This window comes from Ceratotherium simum, chromosome 11, assembly GCF_057802395.1.
Source record: "Ceratotherium simum simum isolate JZ-2026a chromosome 11, ASM5780239v1, whole genome shotgun sequence".
NCBI lineage: Eukaryota > Metazoa > Chordata > Mammalia > Perissodactyla > Rhinocerotidae > Ceratotherium > Ceratotherium simum.
Window position 1 is genome coordinate 17,018,093 of NC_141910.1, and position 12,021 is coordinate 17,030,113.

At 46.3% G+C, this 12,021-nt stretch overlaps 1 protein-coding gene across 1 annotated transcript in view; it reads right to left on the bottom strand.

Moving 5' to 3' along the window:
* Positions 1-12,021, bottom strand: part of ANTXR1 (ANTXR cell adhesion molecule 1) — a 221,384-nt gene that overhangs the window by 89,285 nt on the left and 120,078 nt on the right. The window contains exon 13 of the mRNA XM_004435592.3: positions 559-654. Coding sequence (XP_004435649.3) covers positions 559-654 — 96 coding nt within the window. The remainder of the gene's footprint in view (positions 1-558; positions 655-12,021) is intronic.

A 12,021-nucleotide genomic window follows, 5' to 3' on the forward strand; every position in this document is an offset into this window, starting at 1 on the left:
TTATTGATCTTGTAGCCCAAGTGCTTAGATCAGTGCTGGGCACACAGTAGGTGCATCCTATAAATGTTGCTAAAAGTAATGAAATAAAGGTAGGTGCCACTCTTTATTATTAAAAATAAAGAGGCCCAAGGCACTCTCCCAGATGAGCAGACTAGTTGCTAAGACCAGGGTGGTCTTGGAAGAGTATCAACTGGTGCACCTCAACAACTGTGTGTGTGTGTGCATGCACACCATACATACCCACGCTTGTGTATTTTTTACATGTCAAATAACACTCATCATTTACAATATTCTGTGGATCCTTCCTAAGCACCTCCCCAGCTGTCCCACTCAAAGGGTGTGCCCATTGGCAATCTCACTAATGACTTGTGCTTCCATTGATCATGTTAGTTTTTGCCAATTTTGTATAAATTGTATAAAAAATGCAAGATCTGTCCTCAATCTTTGCACAGTTTTTTGTTGCTCTCTTCCTCCTCGTGGTCCTGTTAGCCTTGTGTCACAGGTTTGCTTTGAGCAGCCAGAGGCCCGAGGCGAGGAGGAGGAGCTGGGGGCACTTACCACGGTGCAGCAGAGGGGCCAGAACCACCAGAGCAGAGCCAGGGCCAGGAGCAAGAACAGGATCAGCAGGGCGATTGCCAGGATGGAGCCATCAGACTGCAGGGCCAAGAAAGAGGGCGGTCAGCAGTGGGGCAGGCCATGTGTGCCACCAGCGCGCGAGCTCGGGCTGGGGCACGGCCATACCTGTGGTCTCCCCCTCCCTGTACCCCATCACCAATATGCAGATTTAAGGCACAGAGAAGAGCACAGTTTGCCAAGCAAATGGCTGAAACTCTGCCCAGCATTCTGGGCAACACACTTGATGTAGCCAATTCTCACAAGAAATGGATTCATCTTTTCAGCGAGGTCCCGCTCTTCTCTTTGAACAACATTCTGAACAACCAACCCTGCAAGACACGGAGCAGGCTGCCCATGCAACTGGGCACTGAGATGGCCTACCACTGCCCATCTGCCTCTGGACCATCACCCGCTGCCCGTGACAGCCTCCCGCCCCCTGGGTCTGCTGTTCCTGCCACCACCTGGGCTGGATTCAGGACAATTCTACTCAGGATTCAGCCTGCTTCCCTGAACCCGTTCACATAGATGCATGTTACAGATTCATGAGGCAAAGTCTAGAGCCTGCTGATGGGATGTGACAAAGGGCGGACAGATTCTGGGGAGTGGAGGGTGAGGCAGCCGCTGCTGAACCTGGGAGGGGAGGGGTGTGGCGGCTGAGTCAGTGGTGCTGTCAGATCAAGTGACCCAAGACAAATCATACCCATTTCAAACATGCCTAGGCCAGTCCTGAAAATAGACACGGCTGCTGTGGCCTGAGATGGCTGTTAACTTTTAGCAAACAGAGATCCCAGTGGGTGTCAGTATTCTGGGGCTGCTGGTTCAGGAAGCAGATTTAAGTCCCCCTCACCACCCTCCTGCCCCTCCATCTACTGAGAGTGCAAATGGGTACAAGTTTTGGGGGTGGGGGCAAGGGACAAATTGTCATAGGTATTAATTGTCATAGGTACTCTTTCTGAGTAAAGCTGGCAATTCCACTTTTAACCCAAGAAAATAATCAGGCATGCTTGCACAGATAATAACAATAATAATAATAATAATAATAATAATAATTAATAATAAGGAAAACAACCTAAATGTTTAACAATTAAGGAATGGCTAATAATACATTATAGAACTACCATGCAATCAATTACTATGTAGACATTATGTTTTCAAATAATGTTTAAACAACATGAGAAAACATTCCTGATATGAGTGGATTTATGTATATATGTCGAGAGTGAGACAGACAGACTGAGGGACATTTACTAAAATATTAATAGTGGTTTTTCTGGTAGTGGGTTTATGGTAACTTTCTTTTTTTTTTAAAAATCTGTATTTTCTTTTTTTAATATTTCATAGTGAGAAAATAAGACTACTGAAGTTGTTCTTTAAAAATGTGCACTGGGGGCTCCCCACTTTCGTGTCAGAGCTCACCTGGCCCACAGGTTCTTACTCAGAGTCAGTGGACCTACAGGGTACACAGATGGGCTCATGTGGATGGAAGCCTGTGGCCCTGTTGAAATGACACCCATGATCTTTCATGCATGTGTCTTCGGGGGGGACCATTCACAGCACAATCAGATTCTTGAAGTTCCCTGCTTTACAGAGGAGGGCGGTAGGGAGGCCTGTTCGGGGTAACACAGCAGGTTAATGGCAGAGCTGGGACTTCACTCACTCCCACTCTGAGTGCTCAGCGGGGGCTACTGGAAGCTGTTTAAAGGCAGCTCTTACTTCCTGGAATGTCTTTGACCAAAAAGCCAGGGAACTAAACACCCCAGCCCCCACCAAGCCAAGGCTTGGGAATGCCAGACAGCCCCTGAGGGAGCTGCAGCCTCACAGTACAGGTGCGGGGCTGGGCAGTGGGTGGGGAGAGAGCACAGATGATGGACATGGCTGTGGTAGAGAGGACGCTTCTGGACCCAAAAGATTTATGCATGAGCTACAGCAGAGAGTGATGTTCTCGTGATGACACAAAGAAATCATGTGTTTTCCAAACTTATTGTTAGTCGAGGACAACTCTCTCGATCTCTCAGTCTCTACATTCCATGCCCATACAATGGAGATACTAAACCTCCCTTGTCTCCCTGCATTGTCGTGAGGATAGAATGAGCTATCAGATGTAAGCAGACCTGGCCGGGCAATTGGGATGAAAGTTATGTCAAACATTGAGCTGTAACTCACCCTGCCTCCATTTGCCCATGATGGCAAACACAGTGGGCATTTCAGATCAGAAATCTGCCTGCACTTGGAATAAGTGGCTTTGGTTACCGAGAGGCTCATTCAACAGTGATCTTTTAGTACTGAGTAATAACTTAGTAGACTACAGACTACATTTATTCACATTATTCTCCATATCCCCACTCTTGATTTTATTTTTCACTTTAGATGGAGGAACTGAAGCAGAGAGGCTTATATATTGCGGGGAAATGTTTTTACTTCCTTCAGGAAGAGGGAGAAGGTTTCCTGTGAGGCGGGGAAGGTGAGGGACCTGAACCACAAGTGGGGAGAGGAGGCTTCTACCCGGGGAGACGACTTCCTGGGTTAGGACAGAGCTATGTCCAGCCTTTCTCCAGCCAGCCTTGCTGTGCCCCTTATGAGCCACAGTTCTCCCTGGCTGTAGTGGACTCAGGAAGGGGCAAGGGGCAGCGAGGGGCACTGGGGGAGTGGAAAGAACAGGGGCAGGAGCTCCTGGAGGAACTTTCTCCTGCTCTGGAGACAGTCCCCAGATAAAGTCCCCAAATGCACCACTTGCTTTTTAAGATTTTCCAGCAACCATTATATACCCAGTGCAGACGAGTTACCATCAAACAAAGGGCATGAATTTTTGATAAACTTAGATCTGAATTACTGTTTTACCAGAGCATAAAATGTGCATGCAACCTCAGAGGTTCATTCGTGTATTATTCATTCAGCAGAGGTTTATTGAGCATCTGTTTTGTGCCCATTGAGCAGACCTCAGGGATACAGGATTAATTAGACAGAACCGAGGTGCTCACCGTTTGTTGAGGGAGATGTGTAAACAATTAACCACATGCAGGCAGCTGTGTGTCATTCAACAGCTGTACACTGAGCACCTTCAATGCGCCAAGCAGTGAACAAAATCGACAGTCTCTATATTTAAAGAGCTTACATTCTGGTGAAATAATACTAACGATAATGATGATAAAGATAATTGTTACTAGTACAGCTAATATGTATTGAGCACTTACTGTGTGCTGGGGACTGTTGTTTCTATGTACTAACATGCTTTCCATATGTCAGCTCATTTAATTTTCATTAACTTTATGAATTCAATAATATTTTTCCCATTTTACGGATAAAAATACCGAGGCAAGGACAGGTGAAGAAACTTGCCCCAGGTCACAGGGAGAAACAAAAATTTAAAGCTGGTCAGTTTAGTTCCCCAGCTTACAGATTTAACTGGCAGGCTATTGCTCTCAGCAAGTGCTAAGAAGCGAATGCCTGGGAACTAGCACTTCATAGAGGAGGTGACACTGGAGCGCTCACCCCCCAGGGCCAGGAGAGGTTGGCATTCCTGCACAGGAAGGCAAGCACGAAGTGCACGCAGTGGTGGGGGAAGGGAGCGGGGGTCCCTACTGTGAGAGGCCATGCAAATGAAGCCCAGCAATGTGGCTTCTATCCTGAGTCAAAGGGGACCCTTGCTGGCTTTAACCTGGGGGCACTGTGATCCGATTTGTTTCTTGGGAAGCAAACATTGTTGACACTGTAGAGTATGGACCCGAGGAGGGAAAGACAGAGTCAAAGGCCCAGGTGGAGGGCTGCTGCCCAATTCTTTTAGGATGACATTTTACAGGGTCAATCCTTCCAGAACTCTTGCGTTTTCATGGATGTGTTCAGTACTAATTTCACTAACAATAGCTAACAATTATTGTGTGCTATTTACATTCCCTGCACTACGCTAAGTGCTGTATATGCATCATCTCATTTAATTAAATGAGCCTTGTTATAGCTGCCTTGTTGTAGGGACTGTTACCCTCTGTCGCAGGTAAGGAAAATGGAGACGCAGTGAAGGTATGTAACTTACCCAAGACCCTCCACATACCACTTACAGACATATTTATATTTATATGCCTACAATTTTAATGTTGTAAAACTGGAATTTGAACCCTCATAGTCTGATTTTAGAACCTTGCCCCCTCCCACTTAACCACTACACTATAATGTCAGATTTATAAAAATTCACTTAAGAAATATCTGTACTTTAAAGATTGAACTTGAAGCAGCTGCAGGAGAGATTGAGATTGTGTTTGTAACGGCTGCATCCACTCTGAGGGAAGGAAGTTCACCTATTGGCCCAGTGTGGTCAGCGTGTTGCATGGGAGAAAGCATATTTCAGAGTGAAGTCGGAAAGGGACAGGACCACAGAGGAACCTGCCTTCCCCTTAAACATAAGCTTGGCTTGGAGTTTCAATCAATAACCTTGTGAAGAAGGATTGAAAACTAATGTAAGGAGGGCTCTGTTATCTGTTGGATATACATCAGTATGTAATATAGAAATACATACACATCTGTACTGTGTAGTGAACGGTATTTGCTTTGTTCATGAAATTAAGTTATTCCAAACCAGTCCTTTTGCGTCTTCAAGTCCCAAGATGAAAAACCCCCTTGGGTGCTAAGAAGCAGGCTCTGCTAGTGGCTGAGAGACATGTGGAATGTTCCAGAGTCCACACAGCATAGCCTGGGACCCCTGGGACCCCAGAACCTGGCTCCGCTCTGTGCTGCATTCTGCTCTGGTGCAGACTGCCTTGCCTCCTTGGGCTTTGGCCTCCAACCTGCCCTCCTGTGTCCCACTGTCTTTTGGCAAACTCTTTGCTAACCGCCACCTGCTCCTGAAAGCTTCTTTTGGATCAGAGCCCGGGAGGGTCATGGGCTGACCGCTGCTCTCAGCCTGACTCAGGACTGTGTGGGCTGGGCCCCTGCTTTCTCCCTCTCCACCTGGGCAAAGAGTGGCCAGGACTGGGGAGACCCCCAGGCCCATATGGTCACCACCATGGGGCGGGGTGGGAGGGGCCATTTAGGTCAGTGGCCCCTCTGATGAACTGTGCCTGCTCAGCCCTGTCTCGGGTGGCTAGCTGGCAGGGGGCAGGTGGCTTCCGAGAACTCACCAGTTCAGCACGAGCCAGCCTCGAGATCTGGAAGCAGAGACCCACACTCCAGGCTCTCTGTCCGAGAGTCCTCACTGGGGCGGAGGGCCTGAAGTGCGGCCCTGCACAGACCTGATTTTACTACACGAAGTGAGAGCACACACTGACTTGCCCAGCAGACTCTCAGTCTCTGACCCCTGCCCTTGTGGGGCAGCCCCTGCAAGCAGCCTAAGGCGGTGCATCTTCCAGGTGGGGGGATCGTCTATGTTTTTCAGTGAAGAGTTTAATGCCTTTTTTCCCCTCGTCAAATGCTGAAGTATAACATGCTCACACAGAGGCCCGCTGTTGAGCACGCAGACACGGAATATTAAACACGAGGGCAGGATGCACTCAGGCCTCTCCTTCCTCCGGGCAGTTGTTAGATGACCTTCCCTGAAGGCTGCCTGGCTCGAAAGGCCGAATTCCTGCATCCTGGCTTTCTTTAATTCCTTCTGTTCCCAGCTCATGGAATGAGGGCATCTCTTTTTAAGACAAGGAGGCATTGTTTTTAAGGGTACAGATTTGGAAACTTGAATAATGAAAGCATCTCATACTGGTAGGTTTCTAGGAAATTCTGGATTTCTGGCGCATGGCGTGGGGGCGAGGGGTCTTGTCTGGGCCCATTTGCGGTGTGACAGGAGAGAGGCAGGCCTCTGGACAATCGAGCACGGGCCTTGCTGCCCCTTTCTGTTTTGTTTGCGTTGCCATAGTAAAGGGAGGGGAATAAAACTGAGAGGAATTGCTGGGAGACTGAGGAAGCTCCACTTTAAAACACTGTGAAATCCTCCATCTCAAAGTTGAGTTTGGACCGGGATCCGCCTGATGCCCAGGTCTGGGGCTATTATGTAGCCAATGAAGCGTCTTCAGTGCGGCCTGGATAACTGTCTCAGTTAAGGCAGGAGCGTTCTTCCCCACTCCTGCATATCTTGCCACCCGTGGATGCAGCTGTAGGCCGTTCTCTTCCCCCTCACTCATTCAGTAACAAGGTCAGAGCAAACCGAGCACGCGGGGATCTGCTCTCCCCTTTCTCTCCCAGCGCGCGCTGCCCACAGGGAGCAGAGGCTGTCCTCTTTTGCTCCATGCAAGCTGGTTTTGGAAGAGGGGCCTGATGCAATTTGGGGGGAGGGGAGCCTCTTCAACAAAAAGAACATAAAAATATAAATACAAAATATTTAGGGTCTTAGAAGGACTCGTTCAAGTGCAGATCCCTGAAACTTAAACTTCTCCGCTTCCCGGCAACTCTGCCCCCGGCTGTGAGTCTTCCTGGTGGGCCCCACGCCCAGGACGAAGCTGGTAAATCTGTTTAATTCTGGGTTTCAGTTTCCAGCCCATTTGCTGCCACACTCAGCTACAGTCTCCAGCCCACAGTAATAAAGGCAATACTGAGGTTTCCATATATCATTTTTTGGGGTCTCATTTCTGTTTGTTCACATGCTTTATTGCCCCCACTACAGTGACCCCTCCCATATCTCTTATTTAACTTACCCCTGGATGGGCCCTGGTAGTTGTAACAGTTACATCTGACAACAGCAGTGTACATGAATTATTAACACAGGGGTTATGAGAGCACTCCCTGACTGGTGGTGGGTTTGCCATAGGTCTACAGACTATGCTAGGTTTTGCAGATTAACACTGAATTACTGAAGATACTCAGACTCTTTCACATGGTTAGACTAGGCTATCTTTTACACATTTAACAGGAAAGAATGAATTAGCAGGTGTATTCTGCCACACTGAAGGACTATTAGCCAAACTCTGCCAAAAATATGACAGAAAAATAGCTGATGATCCATTAGAGCTTCTCAAAAGCTGGCAATGCTGTTTCCCTGGATTCAGCTGGTAAATGATGATGCCACAGGGCACTCCAGGACGCGACAAGGTGGGGCTGGTATGGCGTGAGGCTCCCCAGTGGTCCCCCCTCTTCCCCTCCCGCTGCCTCTGCCCCGTCCGTCTCTCTCTGGTGTTGAGTGAGGTTGTCTTTGAAGCACTGTCGGAAAGCCCTCTAGGGAAAGAGACCCTTTCACGAGGGGCAGCTCTGGTCTGTGACCTTGTGATCTCATGGCAACCTGCTTGCTCTAAATACCAAAGAGGCCATCCTGGTGAGACGGAAACGTACAGAGATTAAGGAACTAGGGACGTGTGGACTTGTCCTGGTCAGATGGGAGACCCTGTGAGCAGTCAGAGTAGTGTCAGCCCCCTGGTGGAGGGAGGCTTGGCGGGCTCTGCACCAAGCCTCTGCTGCTCCCCCCTCCACTCCAGGCTGCCTTCCTCCCGCCCAGGGCAGGGGCTGGCACTCTGGAGGTGTCACATTCCAGTGCTCTGAAGTGGAATTTAGAACCATCCTCAGCAGCTGGTATGAGCTCTGTTTCCTGCCCAGACAAAACTGGAGGAGCATGGGCAAGTTTTATTTTGGAAGATGAAATTTAAGTCATTTTATTGGTGCTGAGAAGTTCTGATTGGAATTCTATCCCCTTGGCTTCTGTGATGGTACTCTCCTGAACCTCCTTCTTCCTATCTCTCATTATTCCTTGTCCACCTTCTTCATGGGCTTCTTCTTATATTGAGTCTTTTAAATGTCAGCACGTCCCATGGATCCATTTTTTAGAAAGGTATATACTTTTTATTTTGCCTGAAGTGTATGTCTACTTTTTTTTTTTCACTTTTTAAAATTATGATAGGGGCCAGCCTGGTGGCGTAGTGGTTAAGTTTGCGTGTTCTGCTTCGGCAGCCTGGGGTTCACTGGCTTGGATCCTGGGCGTGGACCTATTCACTGCTCATCAAGCCATGCTGAGGTGGTGTCCCACATAGAAGACCTAGATGGACCTACAACCAGGATATACAGCTATGTACTGGGGCTTTGGGGAGAAAAAGGAAAAAGAGGAGGATTGGCAACAGATGTTAGCTCAGGGCCAATCTTCCCCAGAAAAAAAAAAAAAGTAAAATTATGGTAAAAAAATATAAACACATAAAATTTGCCATGTTAACCATTTTTTTGTGTGTGTGTGTGAGGAAGACTGGCCCTGAGCTAACATCTGTTGCCAATCCTCTTTTTGCTTGAGGAAGACTGTTGCTGAGTCAAAATCTGCACCAAGCTTCCTCTATTTTATATGTGGGACACCACTGCAGCATGGCTTGATGAGTGGTACATAAGTCTGCACCTGTGATCCGAAACCGCGAACCCCGGGCTGCCAAAGCAGAGAGCATGAACTTAACCACTATGCCACTGGGCCAGACCCCCCATGTTAACCATTTTGAAGTGTACAATTCAGTGGCATTCAGGACATTTACAATGTTGTGCAACCCACGGATGCACTCTTGGTCTCTTGCTCTTTTTCTTTCTAACACTCTCCATGGGCTGTCTCATTTCCTTTCATAGTTTAAACTCGAGTCTAGATATTGATGACTTAAATCGTTATCTCTAGCCTAGATCTCTCCTCACGCTTCAGGGTCACAGTCAGGGTCATTCAATTGTCTGGTAGGTCCTATTGACACCTCACACTCAATAGTTCAAACTGAGCTCATTGTTTTCCCCTTCAAACCTGCTTGTCCTGTCGCCTCATTCAATGGAACTACTCCTCAATCCACGTTGGAACTCTGGAAGTCAGTCTCAATTTTCTTTCTCTCCCTCGCTCCTCCCTGATGTCCTACCCTCCATCAGTACACCTAGCTCCTTTGGTCACCTAAGTACTTCTTGAATCTGCCCCTGTCTACCCCATCTCCAACACCAGTGATTAGGTTTAGAATCCTATTATTTCTTTCCAGGACAGTTCCAGTTATTTCTTCACTGGTTTCTCCACCACCATTCTTGCTTCCCCAAACTCTATCCTCTACAGCTGCATCTAAGTTATCTATCTAAAGCGCTATTCTGAGAGCTCTGCCCGCATGAACTCTTTAACAACTCTTCATTGCCTGCAAGAGTTCTTAACAGTTGAGAATTTGATAAAAGTGAAACACACCTCTCCTCAGAAAAGCACACATTTGCATTTACACACAAGCCCACAAGTTCTGATTACAATTTCAGGGAGTCCATCAAATGCCCAGAATCCATTTACAGACCCTTAGATAAAGGGTCCTTAGCCCACACAAAGCCCTTCATAACCCGGCCTCTCAAATTTCTCCAGCCTCCTCCCTCACCACCACCCTCCTTACCCTTTGTGTTTTGACAAAACTAAATTACATATAGTTCCCTGTACACACCTCACTATTTTCTCATGTTCTCCTTCTCCTTGAAACACTCTTTCTTCCTTTCATTGCTTGGGTAATTGTTTTCCATCTTTCAACTATTAGCTCAGGCACTCTCTGGTTAATTCTTACCTTATGTATTTATTGAAAACCTACTATGTGCTGGGCCCTGTACAAGCACTGGCATAAAAGATGGACAAGGTCTCTGCAATCACAGACCTTGTAGTTGAGTGGGGAACACAGACAAGTAAATACTACCACTGAACTCCTAGTCTGTGCTCTCAATTTATATCTTTATCTTAGGATCTACTGTATATTGTAGAAATTATATCATTCTGTGCTTGTCTCTCCCATTGAACTGGAGGACAAATACCTGACTTTACTCATCTTTGTAACTTTGAGATGTAGTACAGTGTTTCAAACATAGAAAGACTTAATAATCACTCAAGTATTTATTAGATGGAGGGAAATGAGAATTTAGCAGGCTAAAGCCTTCTACAGCTAGTGGGAGCCAATGTCATCCAAAGCTGCTCACCTCCCCCTCCATGGCCCCATCACTGGAAACAGCTCACCAACCTCACTGCAAAGAGCTTGGGCTTTGGAATCAGCAAAAGATAATCTAAATTCTAATTTTTCCACTTATTAATATGTGGACCTTAGATAAGCTACGCAACCTCTCTTAAACTTCCTTTTCTCTACATATATGAAATTGAGATAACTCCTACTTCTCAGGATTGATTCAATACTTACATCAGATAAGGTATGTAAAGATCCTGGCACGTGGCCATCCTTCAATAAGTATGGGCTCCCTTTCTCTTCACCCCTCGCTTCTATGCCCAAGCCATGTTCCTGGTGATGTGCCCAGGCTTGGCCTAGGTAAATGAATTTGATTCCTGTGAACAATCTCCCGCTGTGACTGGAGCTATGGTGTTAGTGGGTGCTCCCAGGTTACATATTTGGGGAACCACAGGCCCTCAGATTGCCATACATGTGTCAAGAAAAGGGAAACCCAAGTGGGTTTTCCGATGGTAAATTTAACAGCCCTCATAAAGTTGATCAAACATTAATGAGGCTAAAACATAATCAAACATTATGATTCATTCTTGCTACCTGAGAGGTAATCTAGGCTAGAAATGGCAATAAAATTGATAGACACTGAAGACACTGGATTCCTTAACCCACGAAGTCGGCAGTATACAAAAAATATTAGGTGAGAATTACCTAAGCCCTTGTGGAACTCTTTTTAAAAAGCATGGCTATAAAGTAATGAGGCTGTTCGTGTAGTGAACACAGCAGAACCCTTACATCCACATGAATCTAATTCCCTCCAAACTAGTGTTTTGGGCGCTGGAGACTCTCCAATGATACAGCCATTGCTCAAAGCAATTCTGAAACTCCTCCCTTGGAAATGTTTCTGAAACCAATTTCGAGGCCATAAAAAGAAAATCTTATACTTTCTTAGTTCTTTGCTTTTCACCAAGGAGGTTCCCAGCTTGATAACCTACCATTCCCCAGACCTGGTTCCCACAACTTTTGGGGTTGTTTTGATATAAAATGATGATGACATTTCCTTATTCCCCTATTGAGGATAGTCAAACACAGTGCCTTCAAAGTTATGGCAATTTCAGAGCAGGAGTGCAGAAGACAGTTGGAATCATAACAGTGCTGTTGGAGAAAGTATATGGTTTTCCAAGGTAAATATTTTGAAGGAGCAGCAATCATTTGGATATGTAAATTCTAGTTTGCTATAAATCTTATTACTTTATGCCTTATATGAATAATACCAGAAGGTATTATTTTAGATAAGCCATCACTAGTATGCAATTAAGGGGAAGATTGATACCACACTCTTATTACTTTATGCCTTATATGAATAATACCAGAAGGTATTATTATAGATAAGTCATCATTAGTATGTGATTAAGGGGAAGATTGATACCACACTCTTACAAACTCAAGCTTTGAGGTTGTTACTGTGGAACGACATTCTGTGTCAAGGTTTTCCAGCATCATCTTGGCCTTCTTGTCACCTTGACCCAATGGAGACATTTCACGTCCCTCACAATGGTGAGGGTGACAATAAGTAAATCACGGATGC